This window comes from Antedon bifida, chromosome 5 (genome assembly GCF_963402885.1).
Source record: "Antedon bifida chromosome 5, ecAntBifi1.1, whole genome shotgun sequence".
Classification (NCBI taxonomy): Eukaryota; Metazoa; Echinodermata; class Crinoidea; order Comatulida; family Antedonidae; genus Antedon; species Antedon bifida.
In genome coordinates, this window is record NC_136230.1 from 31,109,262 (window position 1) to 31,133,638 (window position 24,377).

Genomic DNA, 24,377 nt, shown 5'->3' on the forward strand with positions numbered 1-24,377 from the left:
TATATGTTTTGCAAAAGGGTTTTTGGAAAATTACACTTTGCAGAACGATTCCTGCAAACTACATTACTTGCAGAACGTTTTCTGCAAATTCACCCAAGACGTTTCCAGCAGGACTGTAGTTGCAAGCCACATAGACGTAGGTATATCCGTATTCTGTTTTACTGCTGTAGCCACAACCCAGTTGTTCTGTATTCTTCCAGACCACTTGTGTAAAATGTCCTAAATGAAATAACGACATTTTGAAATACGTACAATATTGTAGCAGACATGAGCATGAGAAGAAAGCAGCCTATCAATAAAACGTTTACTTACCTGTTGGTCCACTAAATCCGGGATTGTTGAAATCGTAATCATTGATCTCGTCATACCAAGCTTTAACAACTTCTAAACCTGAAAAAGTTAACAAAATATTTAGCGACAACATTTTACCATAAGCCGCAACCAGAGACTTCTTTAGGTTATATCTGAACGAAGGAAGATTAGAAAGAGATTAATTATGAAATGCTTAATGAATTCCATAATTTTGTATCATAAGGGTTTACCATCATCAGAAACGACAGCCGATGGTTATATTTCCAAAATTCGTATCAATTAAAACTGCTAACCTGTAATACTGTTTTCGTTGAATGAACTATCGCTGTTTGCTTGGTACCATAAATTCTCGCCAAAGTCTGTATCTGAGCTATGTTGCAAAACTCCGTAAAATGCATTACTTTCGGCAACTTCCTGCGCATGATCACTCAACTCTGATGAAGAATACAAGGGCTGCAATGCACAAAAAAATCAAATTATTCAGATTAGTAAAAATAAGAAAACAATATTGTAATTTAATTCATTATATATGTTCACTCTTTTATTGCCCTCTATAGTTGCATTCGTTAATTTAGTCAATGCCCTCTAGTGTTGACGTCTTTTAGCTTGTTTTTCTGCGTATGTTTAAAATTAGTAGCTGGTTAGATTTGAACCGTGCAAGATGTGCAACTACTCGCGAACCTATGACAGTGTGTTTTAGGGTATGTTCTTTACTTTGAATTATTATATTTCATGATATTATGTTACATAAAGTTAATTGATATGTTATGATGCCATCATGTATAATAGGATTATTGTATAATATGTATTTTAAGAATTATACTTGTTGACCTAAACTTCATGATACCAGCTGAATAGGGCTCCGTCAGCTAGCATGCAATGTTTCTTACGGCCTAACGTATGTACAGCCTGTCTGGGCTAGGCCTAGGAATAAACATGCTCAATAATAACGAAAGGCAGTATTAAATAATGACAAGTATTATTATTGCGATTGATTTATATTGTTCATATGGGTTCATATTTATGTTGACCATTTATTTACAGAGTATTGTATTTGTGAAGACGATAACAATAGAATTTGATTAGTGATTGCTGCTAATGATCAGTATTGCGCCATAATTTAAGTAAGCATTATAATACAGTATGGTTTTATCAACAGTTTATATAAGGTTAAAATTGATTACGATTTATGTGATTTAGTATCAGTGCTGATTACACATGATTTCTGAGAATGATGATTGTAACTGTTTTAAATGGCTTTAACTATTCATTCATGTGTGATGCTATTATGAATTGGTGTAACTCCTGAGATATTCTGAGCATAGTGTAACATGCAATTTACGATGAGTTCATGATTACTTCGGTTATACGTTAATTATTATTAAATTGTTAATTGCCAGCTTTACTGCAACTACCTTTCATGTATTAAGGATGATTTGAATATCTTTGTTTCACATGTTATGAGTTGTACCGCAACTAGTTTGGAGTTGTATTTTGATATGATATTGTACTTCACTTTTATTGACATTTTTTATATATTTTTACATTAGTCACCAGGTCGGTGCGGTGTGATTCAATAAAGTTAAACGCAATTCAGATTGAACGAGTCCCGTGTTTACCTGCGTGTATTTATGTGGCGCCCTCTATAGTGGAATCGGTATTCCATTACAGTGATTAAATTTAGCAAGAAAGACTCAAGCAGCCAGTGTGGAACCTCGTCATGACTGAACTCGAAGCGAGGATTAGAGATCTGAAGACGTCTCGTCGCAACAAGAAGTCTTTAATGACGCGAAACGTTAACATGTTAATGTCAACATTGGCCGATCCAGAAAGTGACCGGCAGTCTGTTGTCGAACTGATGCAGAAATCTGAAGACGCGTTTGGTGAGGTAGAATCTGTACATCAATCGTTGTGTGCATCCCTGGATGATGATGCCTTCGAGGCTGAGGAAGAGTGGATACAGAAATGCCAAGAGTCATTTTGGAAGGCAAGAAATAGTGGTAGGAAGTTTCTTACTAAGAAAGGTGTAAATAAGGATAATGTATCTAGTAGTAACATTAATGCCTGTACTAGTTCTAATAATGATGGTATGGTTAATCAATTTTCTGATTTGAGGTTAGCTTTGGAATTGCCCAAGGCTCACATTAGTGAATTTAATGGTGATCCTGTGAATTACTGGTCGTTTATAAATAATTTTAATGTCAATGTTGCATCTAAATTAAGTAATGACAACGCTCGATTGCAATATTTATTGCAACTGTGTAAGGGTAAAGCCCGCGCTTGCATTGAAAGCTGTGCATTATTAGAGTCTGGTGGTTACGAAATTGCCATGAATGTAATGAGAAAACAATTTGGTCAGCCACATATGATTTTAGATGGTCTAATCACAGAGATGTTGAATAGGAAACGTATCTCTAATGGTGATGGTGAAGGACTATGGAACTTAGTAAGTGCTATGAAAAAATGTGAAGTCACATTAAGCCAGATGGGTTATCTGAATGATCTGAACAGCACATCGACCCTGTTAAAGATTCAATCATTGCTACCCATACGTATGCAGAACGCATGGGCCGACAAGGCTCATGACCTGTTAGAGAAGGGAGAACCGAAATTTGTAGATATGATTAAGTTTATTGAAAGGAAAGCTGAAGTATCTTGCAACATGTTTGGGCGAAGTGTGGGGAAATTTGCTACTGATAACGGTAAAGAAAGGCCAAGAGTGAAAACCAATAATATCCAAACTAAACGAAAGTTAAGTTGTTTCTATTGTGAGGAAGAACATATGTTAACTGCATGTACTAAGTTTTTACAAATGAGTTATGATGACCGTGTGAAAGTGGCTCGAGACAAACGGCTTTGTTACAAGTGTTTGATAGTTGGACATTCAGCGAACAAATGTCGTCGAGAGGACTCCAAATGTGGCAAGTGTGACTCGACAAGACATCATAACCTTCTTCACCCTCCTAATAAGAAGCCTGAACATGTAGTAACATCTCGTGCGGCTATAAATAGAAAGAACGTATATTTAATGGTAGTGCCTGTCCAGGTGAGAGCTAAAAATGGGACTGTAGTTTCTACCTTGGCTCTTCTAGATAATGGTTCTGATACCAGTTTGTGTGCTGACAGATTGAGAAAGAAACTTGGTGTGAGTGGTCAACGAGTCCGGTACACTTCAGTCACGATTAACGGTGAAGAAAGTAGAGAAGGTCTCAGTATTGAGGTAAATGTGAAGGGCAAAGGCGAACGAGACGAGATTATGACTAAAGTGCTGACTGTAGATAGCATACCATCCACCACTGATGCAGTACCCACGAAGGATGAACTAAAGCATTGGTCGCATTTGAAGGATCTGCCGGTGAGTGATGGCCGTAACTTAACAGTGGACTTGTTGATTGGTGCCGACAATCCAGAAGCATTTTGGGTAATTGACGAAAGACGAAATAACCCTAAAGATCCTTATGCTATAAAGACTCCTCTTGGTTGGTGTGTAATGGGACCAGGTTCGTCATCTAGGACACGTTCTAGCTGCAACCATGTTGTAGTTAGCAACGAGCAAATACTAGATCAACTAAAGAAATCTTGGACCATCGACGATGGAATCTTTGAGGTAAATGAAGACTCGGTTCAAGATAAGAGAGCGAAACTTATATTGAAAGAGACTACTGTCTTAAAGGAAGATATGCATTATGAGATGGATTTGCTCTGGAAACATGATGAACATAAGTTACCATGCAACAAGCCCATGGCTCTCACTAGACTTAGATGTTTAAAGAATAAATTCGACAAAGACGATGAATTAAAGAAAAGGTACGCAGAGACAGTTGATTCATATATTGATAAAGGACATGCTGAACCTATCATTAACAGCGGTGCAGACGGTAATGTATGGTACTTACCTCATCATGCTGTGATCCATCCTAGAAAACCAAACAAAGTGAGGGTAGTGTTCGACTGCGCTGCGAAGTGGTGTGGAACTTCCCTAAATGATAATCTACTCAAGGGCCCTGAAATGAACAGCAACCTAATTGGTGTATTGCTGAGATTCAGAAGAGAGAAGATCGCATTAGTTGCTGATATAGAGTCAATGTACCATCAAGTGTATGTTACCCCACGTGATCGTGATGTTCTGCGTTTTATGTGGTGGAAGGGTGGTGATACTACAAACCCGGCCCAAGAGTTCCGAATGAAGGTTCATGTATTTGGAGCTACGTCATCTCCGTGCTGTGCGAGAAATGCTTTAATGCAATCTGCAGATGACAACTTAGAAGATAATCAAGACGATATTGGTAAAGCAGCCATCGAAATAATCCGTAGCAACTTCTATGTAGATGACTGCCTTGCATCTACAGGTGATACCAATTTTGCTGTACAATTAGTTGATAGATTACGTAGCATTCTCAAAAAAGGAGGATTCCGCCTAACTAAATGGATCAGCAACGATAGAAGTGTCATTACCAGTATTCCCGAAACTGAAAGAGCAAAGTCTGTACCTGTAAGCTTGGAGAAGCTACCGAGTGAAAGAACGCTAGGTGTATGCTGGGATGCCGATCGTGACGTGTTCAAGTTTGAGGTCAATATTTCATCTAAGCCTATGACAAGACGTGGACTGCTATCAGTTACTAGTTCGATTTACGACCCGTTAGGGTTTGCTGCACCCTTTATTTTATGTGCAAAATCTCTACTCCAAGACGTGTGTAGACGGGGCACGGAATGGGATGAAGCCTTACAAGACTCGGAAATTATCGTGTGGAAAAAATGGTTGGCTAATGTACCAAACTTGATCAAAGTCCAAGTGCCCAGATGGATAAAGTTGGAAGAAGCAGATGAGATATCGTTACATGTTTTCTGTGATGCATCGGAACGGGGCTATTCGGCTTGTGCGTACTGTAGAACGGTTTCAGGTGACAGGAAAATAGATGTTCGATTTGTGATGGGTAAGGCGAAAGTGACTCCCTTTAAGAAAGTATCAATTCCTCGGCTAGAATTGCTAGCTGCTGTCCTAGCCGTCGACATAGAACAGCTAGTGAAACGAGAAGTCGGTAGCCGTTTTCAATGTATACAAACAACGTTCTGGAGTGACTCGATGATTGTTCTGGGCTACATAGCTAACGAAACTAAACGCTTCAAGACCTATGTTGCTAATCGCGTATCATACATACGAAGCTCATCCGACCCGGGGCAATGGAGACATGTTGCTACCGAAGTCAACCCTGCAGACGAAGGATCCAGGGGAACGTTGAAACTCAACAAGTGGATTGTAGGCCCAGATTTCCTTTGCAGACATGAAGCGACATGGCCTCCAAACAAGCATAAAGTTACCCAATCCAATGATCCTGAGGTAAAATTCAATGTCAACGTCACTCAAACTAAAGTGAAGAGAAGAAATATAATTCTTGAAGATTTGTCAACAAACATATCAAGTTGGACAAGACTCATCCGAGTGTATGCATATGTCCGTAGATTCATTGTGAGATGTAGAAGAGGATCAAATGTTATATCAACAAGTTTAAGTGTAGAGGAGATCGAAGGTAGTGAAGCTAACATTATTGCGTGGACTCAGCGTACTGAATTTGTTAGATGGGATTGTGATCAGCGTTTAAGAAAGTTTCAACCAATACTGATGGGAGATATGCTTAGAGTTGGTGGTAGAATCGTGCAATCTACGGTAAATGAAGCAATTAAACATCCTATAATTCTTCCAGCCTATTCATCTGTGTCAAAACTCATCATTCAACACTTCCACAAACTTGTTGGTCACTCTGGGTGGATGTCAACTTTGAATGCTCTAAGACAGAAATTTTGGTTGTTAAAGGGCCGAACTGCAGTGAAGAGTGCCTTGAGCACATGTGTAGTATGCAAAAGATATAGAGGAAGACCAGCCCAACAGATTATGGCGAATCTACCTGCGGAGAGACTTAATGACAAAACACCCCCATTTACCAATGTTGGTGTCGACTTTTTTGGACCTTTTGATGTTAAGGTGGGGCGAAGTACAGTCAAGAGGTATGGATGCATTTTTACTTGCCTTGTCAGCCGTGCCGTCCATTTAGAAGTCGCTAACAGTCTCGACACGGATGCATTCATCAATGCATTAAGAAGATTTGTAGCCAGACGGGGACAACCCAAGCTGTTCGTTAGTGACAACGGGACCAATTTACACGGAGGAGAACGTGAACTTAGACAAACGATCAAAGGGATGAAAGAAAAGGACATTGAAGATTTCTGCCATACTAGAGGTTTTAAGTGGAAATTCAACCCAGCTCATGCAAGCCACTTCGGTGGAGTATGGGAACGATTAATTCGGTCAGTCCGAAGAGTGTTAAATGGCGTGTTAAGTCAACAGAGAGTAACAGAAGATGTGTTAGCTACAGCATTTGCAGAAGTGGAAAGTATACTGAATTCAAGACCGCTTACAGATATGTCTTATGATCCCACAGATGCAGAACCACTAACCCCTAATCATCTTTTACTTTTACGTCAAGGTCCTTTAGCACCAGTAGAAAATACCACTGATAAATCTTTGTCTTACGGAAAGAAGCGTTGGCTACAAGCCCAGTACTTGGCTTCATTATTTTGGACGCGCTGGCGTAAAGAATATTTGCCGTTATTGCAAAAACGAAATAAGTGGACAACGCCAAAGGAGAATGTTATGGTGAACGATATAGTGATGTTGGTAGACGAAACTTCACCTCGTGGCAAGTGGCCATTAGGAAGAGTCCTTGGAGTGCGAATAAGCAAAGACGGGAAAGTTAGAAGTGTTGACGTAAAGGTTAATCATAATATTCTGAAGCGGCCAGTTGCGAAGCTTTGCATAGTTTATAGAGATTCCATAGCAAAAACTATTGGTGTGTAAATCCAGGTGTTGTGGATTTACAGGGGGGAGTGTAATTTAATTCATTATATATGTTCACTCTTTTATTGCCCTCTATAGTTGCATTCGTTAATTTAGTCAATGCCCTCTAGTGTTGACGTCTTTTAGCTTGTTTTTCTGCGTATGTTTAAAATTAGTAGCTGGTTAGATTTGAACCGTGCAAGATGTGCAACTACTCGCGAACCTATGACAGTGTGTTTTAGGGTATGTTCTTTACTTTGAATTATTATATTTCATGATATTATGTTACATAAAGTTAATTGATATGTTATGATGCCATCATGTATAATAGGATTATTGTATAATATGTATTTTAAGAATTATACTTGTTGACCTAAACTTCATGATACCAGCTGAATAGGGCTCCGTCAGCTAGCATGCAATGTTTCTTACGGCCTAACGTATGTACAGCCTGTCTGGGCTAGGCCTAGGAATAAACATGCTCAATAATAACGAAAGGCAGTATTAAATAATGACAAGTATTATTATTGCGATTGATTTATATTGTTCATATGGGTTCATATTTATGTTGACCATTTATTTACAGAGTATTGTATTTGTGAAGACGATAACAATAGAATTTGATTAGTGATTGCTGCTAATGATCAGTATTGCGCCATAATTTAAGTAAGCATTATAATACAGTATGGTTTTATCAACAGTTTATATAAGGTTAAAATTGATTACGATTTATGTGATTTAGTATCAGTGCTGATTACACATGATTTCTGAGAATGATGATTGTAACTGTTTTAAATGGCTTTAACTATTCATTCATGTGTGATGCTATTATGAATTGGTGTAACTCCTGAGATATTCTGAGCATAGTGTAACATGCAATTTACGATGAGTTCATGATTACTTCGGTTATACGTTAATTATTATTAAATTGTTAATTGCCAGCTTTACTGCAACTACCTTTCATGTATTAAGGATGATTTGAATATCTTTGTTTCACATGTTATGAGTTGTACCGCAACTAGTTTGGAGTTGTATTTTGATATGATATTGTACTTCACTTTTATTGACATTTTTTATATATTTTTACATTAGTCACCAGGTCGGTGCGGTGTGATTCAATAAAGTTAAACGCAATTCAGATTGAACGAGTCCCGTGTTTACCTGCGTGTATTTATGTGGCGCCCTCTATAGTGGAATCGGTATTCCATTACAAATATAATCCCTCCTTCCACCCTTCCAATAGAAAGTTATTTTAGGATAAGATAAAAGTTATTTTAAGATAACAAGTATAGATTACTACGTACACCGACACCATGCAGACATCTGTAGTAGTTATGCGCGTCTAAAACTTGTTGCATAAAATCTCTTTCGTCAACATTTCCAGTTCTTCCTTCAGATGGATTGAAGCAGACTTGGTCAATTTCGTTTCCATTTTCCTTATCACCGTCGTTGTTGTTGGTTTCTTGATTGTTGCCGTCTTGATTGTTGCCGTCTTGATTGTTGCCGTCTTCATTGTTGCCGTCTTCATTGTTGCCGTCTTGATCATCGTCATTATTTCCCCCTTTTTGATTAACAGTAAAATTATAAACCATCAATAATATCTATAACTAAACATTATTGACTTAACCAGGCCCGTACGCATGGGTTGTGCATGAGATCAGTCTAATTTCCTATATACACTAAATGTCCAGAACACAATATATCAGTACCCAGATAAAAGTCAGAAAAACCCGTCTCGCCTTAAAGTGTTATTATTTTAAAAAAATCTTCAAGTACGCCGGTAACGCTGTTGAATGTACCGCGTAATTATTGTATTGGGCCTATCTACGACCCTAAATAAACTATCGGAAAACAACTCATTTGAAGCCCTCCCCCTTTTGTCTCCAACTTGACAAATAGCACCAAACCTACCTGTCTCACAGTGCATTTCATCACTCCAATCATAGCAATGTCTCCAGCCGTCACAGACCCATTTGTCAGGGATGACTTCAAGACACGTTGGGGTACCAACTACAAGATAACACTAACAGTTAATACTGGTGTAAGTCTAAATGTTTACATTGCATTTATTTCATTTTCAATAATTATATTAATTTGATTTTCTCCAGACGATAGTTCTAGGTTAAATTATTCTAAAACTTACTTATTTTCTTTTGAACAACTTTACATTATTCGCCATAAACGCAATATTTGTTGGTCAAACTAGTTTGTCCAACTAAATGTGTGATGTGCCCAAATATGGTAGTAGTATGACATCATCATGTCCATGGGCACATCACATTTTTGTTTTCACATAAAGTTTGATAGTAGTCAGAGCTTTAGATTGTTAAACATAATGTTGATGATTAAAAGCTTTACTGAAATGATTACTGCACCGTAGCTATTTGAAATCCGTACAGCGTTTTAGCACAAAAAGCACAAAATACCCAACGTATAAATGCAAAATATACTACCTTTTAAGAATCAAATCCGACTTGTCCCCAATACCCGCTGAGGCTTCTAGCAAAATAAACAACATACCTGGACAACCTTCTTCGTCGCTGTTATCAGCACAATCAGTAAATCCGTCACAATAATCACAATCTTTCAAAAAAATTAACGCTTCACAACCCCCTAGAAATGTAAATAAGAATACGATGTGAAAACACTGAGTTATGCAACGATTTTTAACTGTTTCTGTATAGCACAATGTGTATATTTTCAGTGTGTTTTATTATACATCATCCATGCGTGACTACAATTACGTTATTAAGTGCACTTTTATGTCCGTGACGTAAGCTCCAACCTTTAATTCACAGTAGGTCTCTAAAAGCCTAGAATTGGTTTATACAATATGGGAAGTATAGACGGAGTGAATACAAGAATTACACGTTCTCAGAACATGTCCTAGCCTTGCCCGACCCAAAATAAGATCTCAGATTTCAAACCTTTCTTTCTGTATTTGTTGTCACAGTTTTTCTCGTCTTTCCAATCAGGACAATCGCCAACAAAATCACAGATTTTTTCCTTTGGTAAGCTCTTACGACAAGACACTTTACCTGCAAATAAAACACCACTAAATATACCTTTGTAATAAACTTGTTTTCTTGATCAGATTTTTGCCCTGCTCTGGCGAAATTGTACAATTAAAAGTACTAAAGTTCGAGTAGGCAACCATCTGACAAACGTATCCCCCTGATGCAAACTACATAAGTAGGCCTAGCTATTCATTATCATACTTGGTTTCTATAAATACGACGACTACATTTCATAAAGTAGTCTCTTAATTCGAACTGTATAAGGTAACAAAAATCAAACCTTTTGTTTACCTCTTTCATTTAACATAGTTTCTATCTGTCCAGACAAACTACGTGCTTCTGGTTCGTCGACACGAGTCTCAACTTTATCACCAGATTCGGTTAAAAGGTACCGCAGTAACCGTTCCTAACAAATCAATTAAATACCAGCTAATTATGCTATAGATATAATTGATATACTTTCAGTATAGATATAGTTCTCATTTTTTTTATCTAAAATGTGCGGGACGTAGTCCTTTGGAAACCAATTTTGTTATTCATCTTTTTAATAACTCTTAAAAATAATTATATAATAGTTATTAATATAAATGTTTGTAAAGCTTCTTCCAGACGAGTCCTTAATAAGTATTAACGAAAGAAAACGTTTCAAGTGAATCGTAAGACATTTATTATCTATTTTTTGGATCCTATTGAAAACAGGTCGGCTTCTTATGTAACGTTGATTCTGATACAGTATTAACTTCATTTTTAATCAATGTAGAATAACGAATAAGATACGGTCTGCCATATCATAGGCCTACAGCGGTCCAAGTATTAAAAATTACAGTAAAAGTTATTAATTTCTTACCTCGAATTCTACCTCATTGTTGTCGCTTTTTGCTACAGCAAGAATTGTCGAAAACAGGACAAAGGCAAAAAATGTATACATGTTTGAAAAACAAGTGTGATAACAATGAACGTCAACTCCCAAATGGTTACACCAAACACGGAACTTCAATTGTATTGGGTTTGGGAATGGGTAATTATTTATTAAAAGTAGCTTAGAAAATATCAAGTAGCCAACATGACTTTAACTTAAATACGAAAAGAATTATAAAATGTGTATTATTAAATATTGTTAATTAAGACATAATACTATAAAGTTAGTATATTATTATATTTAATCACAATTATATTTTGAAGTATAAAAACACAAATTGGAAAAGTGGTAGAATCTACAAAAACAACTACAACAACAAAAAGCATAATAAACACAACGCACCAATAAGCAAGTTACAAATATTCTTCAATTTTCGTTTTGGACAAAGGTTTGTAAATAGATACACAAAATACCTAACTGTGGGTCTTATGATTTAAACATTTATTTATTAATATTTAAGTTCTATTTATATGTCTGGCCGAATGAATAATAATGAAATAATGATAAGGTTTAAATTATACATTGAAAATAGTGCATTGCAATTATCATATATTACATAATTCAGTTGTTAAGAATTAACCCCTTTCTTACACCTAGGCACATCCACATATCAAATAAAATATTCTACAGATTTCTAAGTGTTGATGTACACACGTGACCCGTCGTAGCAAGGCAGTTGTTAAGCTCTGTCTACACTATCAAACTTTATGTAACAACAAAATATGTGATGTGCCCATATAAACATTATGATGTCATCCCTACCATATTTAAGCATATCATCATCACACTTTTTTTGTCAATGTAGGTTGATAGTTTGACAGAGCTTTAAATTGCCTTCTTTGGTCGTCGTAGTCACTAGATTTGTTGTGGACGTAAAACGTTTTCTGGATATTCACCCATCATGTTTCCAGCCGGACTGTAATGGCAAACCACGAAGATGCCGTACATTCCGTAGGTTTCCTTCTCCATGTAACCACAACCCAGCTCAGTTGTAGCCTTCCACACCAGTTGTGTAAAATGTCCTGAAATCATATTGAAATAATTTCGTCATTATATAATGATGTACAAAAAATGAGCTTGAATTGATTTGACTGACAGTTGAATTGAATTGCAATTGGAATATAAAGCAACCATGATCTAAAGCGTGGTTTCCACTATAACGCAACGCAGCGACGTATCGACGCAACGTGCTGTATTGCGCAATCACAAATGAGAACCGACGACGCAATAGTGCTGCAAACATCGTAGGTTTGATTTCACGCAGGCGGGGGCAAATACAATGATTGGAAGGGCATTTTTTTACGTTGCGTAGATTGCGTTACGTCGCTAGTGAGAACCAAGCATGACCTATCTACTTCCACGTATCGACGCGCAAAATTGTGTCCGATTAATAACGAGTTTAATTTGAGAATGAAGGATGCTAATGGGGTTATAATCATGGAGGAATGTTTTTTCTTTTCTCACGATTCGAAACATCAAAGACAAATAAATATAGCGAATAATTACCTGTTCCTGATTGAAATCCGGAATGGTTAAAATCATACTTTTTACTCTCGCCATACCAAGCGTTCACAGCATCCGAAGCTTAAAAACAAAGTAATGTTATATACATATTATTATTTCATAGAAGGCCTAACTAAAAGACGTAATGTGTATGTAACATCCTATCCAACAAAAATACAGTATGCCTACCTGCAGTCTCTGGGTTGAATGCTTTATCACCAGTAAACCACATAAATAGATTTTCACCGTTGTCCATTCTAGTCTTCCTATCTGAGTGTTGCAGGCTACCCAATTCCGCGTTATGTTCGGCAACCTTTTTCGCATTTTCAGCCATCGTTTCTGAATATTTCAATGGCTGTGTATAAAACATAATATATGATCATAAACCCAATTTAAATAGATATATGAGAAATGCCAATCGGTGTTTTGAGAATCTGAACTTAATATGAACGGACTATACGTACACCAACGCCATGTCGACTTCTGTATTTGTTATGCTCATTTAAAACTGCCTCCTTAAACGCCTTGTCTAAAACATCTTGATTACGCAGTAATTAAACAAAAATACAAATTAAAACAATTAATGAATAATCATTTGATCATCCGTTGAAATGTGAAGCAAAAAGATGAATTTTGAGAGAGATGTTTGAATGGATCTTACTCTACTTGGTAGATCTTTTAGCTAGGCCTACCAAATGCACCCAACCATCGAGCAACAACATCATCTCACTTGGTTTCGATATAATGATTACTATTGTATAAGGCTATTTATTGATTAACCAAGGATAACTAACAACGCCTTGGTTTAACCATGAGTATACTAATTACTCCATGGATTAACATTGATTTTCGACCTTTAAAATACAATAAAATAAAAAGTAAAAACCTTGGTGTTACTTGTTTACCTCATTCATTTAAAAAACTTTCTATCTGTCCAGACAAACTTACATGCTTCTGATTTGTCCACACGGGTCTCAACTTTGTCAGCAGATTTTTCTAAAAAGTACCGCAGTAACAGTTTCTAACAATCAATTTAACACAAAGAATTCAGTAAGAATACTGTAATTTACATACATATATAGTTATTTCATCATGTTTGTTATAGTATACAAACTTATAATGGTGATCTGAAGGCTATTTATTATGCCATAGGTCGAAATCTAGCCCAGAGAAGAACCATTAACTGGAACCAATCGGCACAGCGCCACTAAAAAACAACAACTGGAATATATAATATAACAATTTAATCTGTAACTCTGACAGAGTGTTCTAGATGGCATATAATAAATAAATGCCGATTCAAAATAAGCAATACTGTATCCTAGCTCTTCTGGCGTGACGGACAGAGGTTCGAAGAACGTAACGAAATATCGCATAGGTTCAAAGGAATATTGAATATACCATGTGACCCACATCAGCCAATCAGACAACAATGATGTTATATAATTTGTTATAACTAATCGAATTTCTATCAATCTTACACTCATTATTTATGAATGTTAAAATGTTTTTAATGATAGTCCAGATCCCTATGTATTTTCGTGTGCAGATCATGGGGAAAGTGTAAACATTGTGTTTTATGAATATTTGAATCATGCTGGTTATAAAAACCCATGTTGTCAAATTTCTAAAATTTATCTTTGACCTCTGACCTCAATTTGAATGTTTTGACCCATTGAAAACAAAATGGTCATATCTTTGCAACGCTTAGATTAAATGAAATAATTTTAGTGTCAAATTATTTGGGAGATGCATATTAATATTCGTTCTAATGGAAAAGTTTGTCCAAAAATGGCTGGAAGTATGATTTTTGGCATTTTTGACCTTTGACCTACATATCATATAACTCCGTAACTAACAGTTGGACAAACTTTAAATAGGGCTCAAATTAATCTGAAGGTATATGTTTCTATTCAGTCTAATAAGAACTTTTTCAAGAAAATGACCCAAAATATTTTTATTGACCTTTGACCTGTACTGGTACTACACATTCCTATAATCTCAAAAACTATTGGCCGTAAAAGGTTTTTTTTTTGTGAAATTTTTCGAAAAATTTACATTTATATGTTGTATAATAACAACATTTTATAGAAATGTAAAAGAATTCTATTTATGACCACTAACTTTGTAATTTATTAACATCACTAGCATTTGTTATAATATTAAAATGTGCTATATTTACTGATTTTAAGCACTTCACATGAATTTATCAGAATTATGTGTATTTAATATAAAGTTTAATTTTTTTGATATAAAGAAAATTTAATTATCAATCAAATAAGACTATTTTAAAATTATTATGGCTAAAACTTAATTAAATACAGACAAAAAAGTGTATTTTTACTTGTATGAACAGCGCCCTCAATCTTCATATTTTCCCTCAAAATACCACATTTTTATGTGGTTTCATAAACTTAGCTGGTTGTAACTTTTTAAAAGATTTGTTGTCAGTGACGAGTAACTTACATACCCCTTCTACCATATACTAAGTAAGTTTCTGAGATAAAATGAAAAAAATATTTTTATAGCTTGATATTTTTCTTGAGGTTATTACATGGTGCACGCTAAAAAAGATTTTGATTTTGTGCTAAAAATCCATCTTTTTGGTCCAGTACAAACAATCTTGTAAAGACATTCTTACACAAACAGCACATTTTATTGGAAAGATAATCATAATATCTATCCAATAAAATATGAATTTTGTGTATTAAGATCTGCTAGATAGCTTTTATTAAACCAAAAAGATGGACTTTTAGCTCAAAATTAAAATATTTTTTGGTGTGTATCATAATAACCTCAACAAAAATATCAAGCTATCGGAATATTTTTCTAAATTTTTTTCTCAGAAACTGACCTAGTACGTTATAAAAGTGGTATGTAAATTACAGGTTACTGTAAAAAATCTTTAAAACAAAGTTATACCCTGTTAAGTTATAGAAACCACATAAAAATGTGGTATTTTTGGGGAAAAAATGAAGATTGAGGGCGCTGTTCATGCAAGTGAAAATACACTTTTTTGTCTGTATTTAATTAAGTTTTAGCCATAATAATTTCAAAATGGTCTTATTTGATAGATAATTAAATTTTCCTTATATCAAAAAAATAAAACTTTATATTAAATACACACAATTCTGATAAATTCATGTGAAGTGCTTAAAATCAGTAAATATAACACATTTTAATATTATAACAAATGCTAGTGATGTTAATAAATTACAAAGTTAGTGATCATAAATAGAATTCTTTTACATTTCTATAAAATGTTGTTATATACAACATATAAAAGTAAATTTTTCGAATAATTTAACAAAAAAAACCTTTTACGGCCAATAGTTTTTGAGATTATAGGAATGTATAGTACCAGTACAGGTCAAAGGTCAATAAAAATATTTTGGGTCATTTTCTTGAAAAAGTTCTTATTAGACTGAATAGAAACATATACCTTCAGATTAATTTGAGCCCTATTTAAAGTTTGTCCAACTGTTAGTTACGGAGTTATATGATATGTAGGTCAAAGGTCAAAAATGCCAAAAATCATACTTCCAGCCATTTTTGGACAAACTTTTCCATTAGAACGAATATTAATATGCATCTCCCAAATAATTTGACATTAAAATTATTTCATTTAATCTAAGCGTTGCAAAGATATGACCATTTTGTTTTCAATGGGTCAAAACATTCAAATTGAGGTCAGAGGTCAAAGATAAATTTTAGAAATTTGACAACATGGGTTTTTATAACCAGCATGATTCAAATATTCATAAAACACAATGTTTACACTTTCCCCATGATCTGCACACGAAGGCACTTTTTTTGACATAGGGATCTGGACTATGACATCAATGCCTCTTTTACCATGTAGTTTCGTTTTTATGCCTTTTTGATCAATAATGTTCGTCATCTATGGCAGACAGGCCTAGTTTTACAAAAATATATAAAGTAACATAATTTCCTACCTCCAATTCTAGGCCACTGTTCTTGCCTTGTGCTCCAATCATAATGAAGCACAGAAGGGCAAAACAAAAACACTTATACATGTTTGAAATTGATCGTTACAGAGAAACGAATATGTGAAATCCACTCCCAATCCGCAAATAGGTCTGTGTGTCTTCGTGGTGAATTGGGTTGTCCGCAATAATTGTCACTTTTTATCGCCACGCACCTCTATTATTTTCGGAAAAAATGCATTGTATAACTTCGGACGTAATCGTTCTACTTAGTTGATTTTGATCCAAAGTACTAAACTATATTATTATGCACGACCTATATAATCTACAACTTTTGAAACTATAATACAGGTATAATAGCGGTTTAGAGTCTTGAGATTAACATGGGTTTTGTTGCGTAAAAAACAATTCATTTTTCGAACTGGCATTGAACGTTTCATTTTCTTATATAACTAACCTATCGCGAAGCTGTCGATCAGCACGATTTTTGTCTAGAAAACTTAAATAGTATACGTATGAAACGCCATGTGTGCCAAAATATGTATATGTTTACCTAAGTTGAAATACAGAACCGAGACTACGAATACCGGTACAGTATATATGTTTCAAATATTCATTGACATTTAAAAAAAAGTACGATACAATAACACAGCTGTTTTTCTAATATATTTAATCTGTTTTATTAATACATGATGGTAATAAATAGGTCACAGAAGACATTACGATGGCTTCAACAAACATGGACACAAGGCTTATAAAAGCAGTAAGAATGAAACCTTAAATAATAAGTTGAGTTGTAACTATTTTAGAGTACTATAACATTTCGGATTAAAACAATAGACATGCAATGAAACAATTGTTTCAATATTCAGGTACAAAAATATTTTTCCATATTCGAGTTTCAAAACTTATTAATTTCAGTCTTATCAACAGTTTCTTTCCAAACCACGATGAATTCAAATTTACAGTGGGCAATAAATAATGTTCCCTCAAGTTGAGGACTTAAACACCAATCTTCTCTTTAAAAACCCGACTAATTAGGCATATAGCATTAAAAAAAGAATAAAAACCCCTTCAATTATAGTACAAGGAAAGGTTATTGTATAAATTAAATGTTTCGTTACTGTTATGTCTACGCGTGCCCATAAACCAATCGGCGCGATAGACTCCGATATCCAGGGAGTTCACAAATCCATGCGTGATAGACTCTGATATCCAGGGAGTTCACAAATCCATGCTACATCGACTTCTGAAATGGTATATCGCAGCATAGTTCCATGATCGCAGCGTCAATGTTTTATACGCATGCGTAGATGATCGTCGCGTTTTGTTATATAACTTTGTACATTCTTTGGCTTTGGTAGGTTCCCTAACAATGTGTACGGTACACCACATATACAGCAAATACTAATATAATCATCTTATAAAAATAAAGGTACGAGATTGCAACGTCTTTAATAATTTAAATATAAATACTTTAGACAAAAATATGGAATGCATATCAATAAATTAATTTTGGCATCAGATAAATATTAAAGGTGTTTTGTTGGTAAATGTTATAATTTTATACTACAGTCGAATAACGTAAACGTCGCTCTTGGTTTGTATCTATCAGCTTCTTTTGACAGCGTTGGCCTTCCATTCGACGTAATTGTTAGGTATTTTTCAGTAGCCAGGTTTCTATATACTGTGCCTTTATGGGTGTGACTTTGAAACCAATGACAATAGTTACTTTGAACGTGGTCGTCACAGTCCTAAAATAAAAAAGACACAAGGAAAATGATAATTATAACGTTTGAAATGAGATAATAATAATGCACAGTTCGCCAAAGCTAATTCCACATTTGGTACATAACTGCGCTGGAACACCCCTTAACGGGAACAAACAAGGGGAAATATTTGTGTCCGCTTTTTAGTCGCTATTAGCTCACTATGTCGGTCGGTTGGTCGGTCGGTAAACTAACTCAAATTTGCGCACGCGACTGGGCCAGCCATGTATATGGCCTTGTTACTATACTGAGCTTATTAAATACATTTGATCATCCAAAAAATGTTGGAGGTAAATGATATTCTTTAAAGAGTTATTCTTCTTGTCTACAATAGCACATATTAATAAATATAGCAGACAATAAACATTATCAGTGCCCTTTTATGAACGTGTTTATATAATAGGCCTAAATACCGTACCTGCACTGTTGTGAGGGCGCCATCTACGACTGCAAAAAAGTTTCCAGAATGACACGACTGTATTTTAATATAGTAAAGTCCAACAGATGAAAATTGCAAATAATCTGCGAAAGAAAAACAAAATTATAGCTACATTAATTCGATTTTTTCATTTTTCATTCATAAGAGTATATTTATTAAAATTAATCTTCACAGAAAAACTGAATTGCGATTGATTTTTGGTTTACATGATAACATTTGCAATGTAGGCCTATACAAATATAAATGAATGTAAAACACATACAAATGAAAAAGAAATGGGCAAAGCCGAAATGACAAATAAGAAACAAATAACAAGGGAGGTCTAAAAAATACAAATAAAGTAAATATTTTTATGCTTAAACCTTAAATCATTTTGCTACCCACGGTAGTATATTGTAGAAATGTATTCATTTCACTCCTGATACTATTGTGTTGATTTGGTTTGATTTTAATTTATCAGGAAAGGGAAAAAATCGACCAGTTGGACCAAAAGCTAACAATATAATGAAACAGAATATTGAGTCACTATTATACGCCGCGTACGTAGCCTAAATACTGCAGGAACACGTAATAATAATTATCTATTAAAGAAATAGAATAGGCCTACAGTATTAATTACATTCATTTGAAAAAGATAACTGACCTTTTTGATGTATATCCTGTGATGTATGTAACATGCCATCATGGTCCGCAGAAATAAAATATTGCGTTCTACTTCTAAGTAGACACTGGTGCCGGTTAGCATCGCACACAGAACCACTACCAGAGGCCTCAACTTCTGCTGAGTTAAACGTTAAAACATTGTCTAAGCTAAGTTCCGCGGGCCTAGCGACCACCAAGTTGCATACACATAGTGCTAGAAGAAGGCTAGATATTGTCTGCATTTTGTACAGTATTAGCTACTCAAGTTTGTTTTGTTCCGGTCTTTAGGCTTATTGTATTGGTTTCTGAGAGGAATCTATCGCCGTTCATCTTATATGCAATAGTTTTGTTCCGGCAGAAGTTACGTTGTTTCAGCCTTGAGTATAATTCCCACCCGGAATCACTACTTAAAAAACATAAACAAGTAAGCAGCCCGCCTATTAACTGCGTTGGGATTGCGATATATCTCGTCTATATTCTGAAACGCCCTAATTGGACGGGCATTGACGTAAACAGAATAAAATTTGCATATTTATTCCGGAAGATGCAATACACCACTAGTAGTTCAATTAAACAAAAAAACAATGTTGCTACGATCGTCACGTTTTATTTTATTTTATACAGTGTATAATATCGTTAACCGAGAAAAGGAAGACATATCTTTTCGGAAACGATTTATTGACACAATCTTGCCCTAGAAATAATTAATTCGAGAATATGATTATTTACTAAAAGAGCCATGTAACCGTGTCCCTAATCAAAACATTCTGTCTGTACGAATCTATCTAAATGCAGACGATAGCTGAATATCAAACAGCCAATGGAATTCCTTCAGACTACAGATGTTTAGAGAGCATGTTTGTTGCGCGCAAAATGACACTTGCTTTAAACTTAAACCTATAGCTAGGAGTGACTGACATCCCCTCACCCTAAAAAAGGCAACTTGATGACGTTAGCTCAATGTAATCAATTCCTCTATGGCTCAACCAGGGCTATAACTAAATATGAATTATATAAAACAAACCTCAAACATTTTTCTTTCATACTACATTCCACAAAAACTCATGCAGCGAGTTACAATGTACGCAAAACTTGCCAAAATGACGGACCACCAAGGTTATCAAAATATGTACGCGCACTTTCAGTATTTGCAATCTTCGGTGCGCATCTTAAAATAATTTTCTACGCATTGTATGTTAATATTTTAATAATGAAATAATAATATGAAGAACAATAAAATTAAAATCGATAACTAGGAATTAATATTATTATTATTATAAATAGTATATAAGAAAACTATTTTTGGTGATTTAGGTCCAAAGTTCACCTTTAATATTCGTTTGGACTATGTTTAAGGATACTGTAGGCGTACGTCGCTTTGTTTATATCAGTATTACAAATGATTCAATTATCTTCTTTGTGTTTATTTTTAATTGCTACTTATCCGGGGTTTTCTTAATGCCGTGGTAAACCTCATGGACAGTTAATGCGTAGGCCTACCTATTTTCGAGTATGTTCGCGTGTTCGTGTTCGGATCAGGAAACGTTTTCGAGGTTGTCAAAAAAACGTCACTTAAAATAATTAGGCAAGTGTGACCATAAGTTGTCTCAGTCGAAGCGCGACCTACTACGCATGTCTATTGAGTAATAAAGTAATTATGCGCACGCTCATAAACATTACGAGTATACGCAGTGTGACCTTTGTAAGCAAACTGTTGAAACATAAATACAAATTCAAAGATGAAACTAATGGGAAAATATAATGTTGTTGGCAACATTAATTAAAATATAAAAGAGTCTGAACGCTAATGAAAAATACAGTTGCAGAAAAATGGAAAGGTTTTTAGAAACTATTTTTTCATCATGATCATAAACGGTATGTGTTAATTATGATATAATAGTGCATAGTACTTATGCAATTATAAGTTCAAACTTTCTAGGGCATGCGTCTATATTTTTACGAAATATTGTAAAAAAAATAAACCAATAAAACTTTTGTCTGTATTTAATTTTTCCGTTGGCATATAAATCCAAAAATAATCATTCTAGGTCCTCCCACGTGTTATGCTACTATTGTGACGTCATTAATAAATATCCCACGCGACCATTTTGAGAAACAACGACATTGATATTAAAAACTATATTTAAATGATTTTAGTTACTTTTACGCGTTTCACAATGCACCACTCTGCTGGAGTCCAACAGTAGAAATTCGTTTCGACTCATCAGCTACGTGGCACGTCGTGAAAAGAAAAGGTAGCATTTCTATAAAAAAAAAAGAGAGAGAAGACTAGACATACAGAAGACACTCAATTCAAGTCATATAAACGCGTCAGTAGTTTGACTTACGTAATCTTCCGCTCCGCCCGACATATCGGGAAACTAGTAAAAAAGACCAACTACAAAACAAAACATCTTTATAAATAATCTTCGTCCTTAACCTTAAATAACTATTATACAAGAAGATCCTGAACAATGCCGCAATCAACTTCCGATCGCGTGTTAATATAATATATAGGATTATGTTTAGGTTCAATAAGGTTGATCACAAATAGCGTGCGCGACGCATGATGGGAAGGATTGGGGAGCAAACATCACGACGCGCACGTACGTGATTTGTCGTTTGTACGTACACGTCATGACGTTTGCTCCCAAACCCTTCCCATCATGCATTGTGCAATGACGTTCCTTGCGAAATCAAGCTATTTTGCGATAAACCTTATGTATACTTTACTTAAGACTAGAAGGACATTTCGACAAACTTCCGCGCGTAAACGCAGCGCACAAAGAAAGTTGATCCGGATTGTTGTTGATAAGAACCGGGCTTTAGTGTTAACTCGTTACGTCGATTTCAAAGCTTTTAAGTATCGTGAATTGCAATAAAGTTAAGAATTAGGCCGATTAGTTGGCGAACTTTCTCAGTTTGTCATTACGTAACCTTGAGTTAATGTTCAAACACATTCAGGGGAATCCCATCAGTAACAGCATTACCATCAAATTAAGAACAAGATTGTCTCTTTGAAAGGGCTCGACCGCTGGCACGTCTGTTTACATTCATCTGACAGACTTAATAATGTTAAGATACAACAAATCCAGGTCTAGTGTGCATCCGAGTTCGTTAGCCTACAAGATGAAGCTACTAATGTAGTATTAATGTTCGTCCTAATGACTACATGTCAGGCAATTCACTGGCCTACATTGCACAAGTGTGAACACACGCTTAGTACAATGCTGTTGCTTGGATGAGAATAGCAGGTATTTTTGGAACTTTTACTTATAGAAGTGGCCATAGGTTTGAACGTGTGTCTTCAATAAATGTCAAACCAGCAAAAGTTACCCAAAGTCAGAATGATGACGCAATGTTCTTCTTCAATGTATTTTCTTTGAGATATATCCGTTATTTTTCAGACTACAAATAAAACTCATTATTGATGCTTCCTACTCTAAATATTGCGCGCTGCATTAATATGAGCACTTCGTCCCTGCTTAAAATATTGCGATATTTATTATTTCCATTGTTGTAAATATTTCAGTGTTGCGGCATTTATTGTTTTCACTGTTTTAAATATTGCAGTGTTGCGGCATTTATTGTTTTCATTGTTTTAAATATTACAGTGTTGCGGCATTTAATATTTTCCTTGTTTTAAATATTACAGCGTTGCGGCATTTATTATTTTCTCTGTTTTAAATATTGTAATATTGCGGCATTTATTGCAGTGTTGCGGCATTTATTATTGTTCATGTACATCATTTGATAAAATAAATTGGTGTAGGCTATTGCATTAGGCCTATTATAAACAAATTCAATTATGAACAATATTATTGCATCAAAAATCATTTCTTTGCGATCATTAAGTTACTGAAGATTGTTTAATGAATTGGACAGGCATTGTACTAATGGTGAAAGCCATGTGGTCCATGATCATCCGCAGCCGGCCACAAAAAGTGAAGAACATGTAGGCCCATTCAATGCGCACGTAGGCCTAAATCATACCACTGACGAATGCATTATTCGTATATCTGTAGTCTTGTTAATTTTTTTTTCGAATTGGGTTCAATGACTACGCGGACGTTTTTTAGATTAATTACTGTAATTAACGTCTGTACATTAGGCTATCATAAGGTTGTTTATAATATAAAATGGCTATCACTTCCTGCGCTGACTTCTTGTGTTTGAAAAAAAAAAACACCTCGGATATTCGCAAGCCTTGTGGTGGTGGGTATAACAGACTAACGATTCAAACGAAAGCTCTGTCTACACTATCAAACTAAATGTGATGTGCTTAAATATGGTAGTGGTATGACATCATCCTGTCAATATGGGCATATATCACATTTTTTTTGGTCATAAAGTTTGATATAGTGTAGACAGAACCTAACTCTTCAATAACGACCGATGTATAACACGAGACAACCTACGCTCTACACAAACGTGTCTAAATGTCATTATTACCACGTGACATTTCCTCATTATTTTCCCGGTCGGTTAGTTGTGATGTGTATTCTGACGCGCATGCTCAGTGTCACAAGTTAGGCCTTAAACCCTTACCATGCATACAAAAAAATGTGATTACATTAAAACTGAACAAAAATTAATAGGTAATAACCACAAGGATATGCACAAAAATAACCATTATAGTCTAGTTTTGTTTTGAACATTCAACGATGTCAACTCAGTGTAGGTCCGGTCCGTGATAGGAAATCTAAAGGTTTATGATGACATAGGCCTATAATTAAATGCAAACAGTAGGCCTAATGTTTATATTGGTAATAAAGGATATATTGATTCCTATGAGGTTTACATAACTCATGTACAACAACACAAAGGGACCAAAGTGGTAAGAATAAATCAAGAAAACAATTACATTCAATGACCTAAAGCGTGGTTCCCACTAGAACGCAACGCAGCGACGTATCGACGCAAAGTGATGTATTGCGTAAATAAAGCTTGGTTCTCACTAGCGACGCAACGTAACGCAATCTACGCAACGTAAGAAA

At 35.1% G+C, this 24,377-nt stretch overlaps 4 protein-coding genes across 5 annotated transcripts in view; all 4 read right to left on the bottom strand.

Moving 5' to 3' along the window:
• Positions 1–11,119, bottom strand: LOC144842061 (uncharacterized). The gene is made up of 9 exons (XM_078698417.1): positions 11,009–11,119; positions 10,453–10,567; positions 10,072–10,182; positions 9,665–9,757; positions 9,067–9,154; positions 8,449–8,719; positions 606–765; positions 313–390; positions 1–219 (listed from the first exon to the last, which is right to left on the bottom strand). The coding sequence occupies exons 1-9, from the start codon at positions 11,087–11,089 to the stop codon at positions 59–61; spliced, it is 1,158 nt and encodes a 385-aa protein (XP_078554543.1). The 5' UTR covers positions 11,090–11,119; the 3' UTR covers positions 1–58.
• On the bottom strand, positions 11,115–20,471 carry LOC144842068 (Golgi-associated plant pathogenesis-related protein 1-like). Of its 2 annotated transcripts, none has more exons than XM_078698427.1 (6): positions 20,405–20,471; positions 13,532–13,604; positions 13,048–13,121; positions 12,773–12,938; positions 12,587–12,664; positions 11,115–12,102 (listed from the first exon to the last, which is right to left on the bottom strand). In XM_078698427.1, exons 1-6 carry the CDS (start codon positions 20,411–20,413, stop codon positions 11,936–11,938), a joined length of 567 nt encoding a protein of 188 aa, XP_078554553.1. In that variant the 5' UTR covers positions 20,414–20,471; the 3' UTR covers positions 11,115–11,935. The 2 variants fall into 2 exon arrangements, with proteins under 2 accessions (XP_078554553.1, XP_078554552.1); XM_078698426.1 differs by lacking the exon at positions 20,405–20,471 and adding an exon at positions 16,540–16,707.
• On the bottom strand, positions 17,184–20,084 carry LOC144842070 (uncharacterized). The gene is made up of 3 exons (XM_078698429.1): positions 19,382–20,084; positions 18,718–18,821; positions 17,184–18,284 (listed from the first exon to the last, which is right to left on the bottom strand). Exons 1-3 carry the CDS (start codon positions 19,620–19,622, stop codon positions 18,087–18,089), a joined length of 543 nt encoding a protein of 180 aa, XP_078554555.1. The 5' UTR covers positions 19,623–20,084; the 3' UTR covers positions 17,184–18,086.
• The window catches only part of LOC144842065 (pirin-like), a 14,741-nt gene continuing 7,547 nt past the window's right edge, over positions 17,184–24,377 (bottom strand). Inside the window, exon 9 of the mRNA XM_078698423.1 lies at positions 17,184–17,779. The gene's annotated coding sequence lies outside the window, so the exon portion shown is untranslated. The remainder of the gene's footprint in view (positions 17,780–24,377) is intronic.

Excerpts from the sequence above, each read along its gene's own strand:
- LOC144842061 (XM_078698417.1), bottom strand. The coding sequence starts at position 11,089 with ATGTATACATTTTTTGCCTTTGTCCTGTTTTCGACAATTCTTGCTGTA. Across the intron at positions 10,568-11,008 it reads ACAATGAGGTAGAATTCGAG|GAACGGTTACTGCGGTACCT; the intron begins GTAAGAAATTAA and ends TTGATTTGTTAG. Across the intron at positions 391-605 it reads CAACGAAAACAGTATTACAG|GTTTAGAAGTTGTTAAAGCT; the intron begins GTTAGCAGTTTT and ends TAACTTTTTCAG.
- LOC144842068 (XM_078698426.1), bottom strand. The coding sequence starts at position 16,620 with ATGTATAAGTGTTTTTGTTTTGCCCTTCTGTGCTTCATTATGATTGGA. Across the intron at positions 13,605-16,539 it reads ACAGTGGCCTAGAATTGGAG|AAACTGTTACTGCGGTACTT; the intron begins GTAGGAAATTAT and ends ATTGATTGTTAG. Across the intron at positions 12,103-12,586 it reads CGGATTTCAATCAGGAACAG|GACATTTTACACAACTGGTG; the intron begins GTAATTATTCGC and ends ATATGATTTCAG.
- LOC144842070 (XM_078698429.1), bottom strand. The coding sequence starts at position 19,622 with ATGCAGACAATATCTAGCCTTCTTCTAGCACTATGTGTATGCAACTTG. Across the intron at positions 18,822-19,381 it reads ACAGGATATACATCAAAAAG|ATTATTTGCAATTTTCATCT; the intron begins GTCAGTTATCTT and ends TTTCTTTCGCAG. Across the intron at positions 18,285-18,717 it reads GCGCCCTCACAACAGTGCAG|GACTGTGACGACCACGTTCA; the intron begins GTACGGTATTTA and ends TTTTTATTTTAG.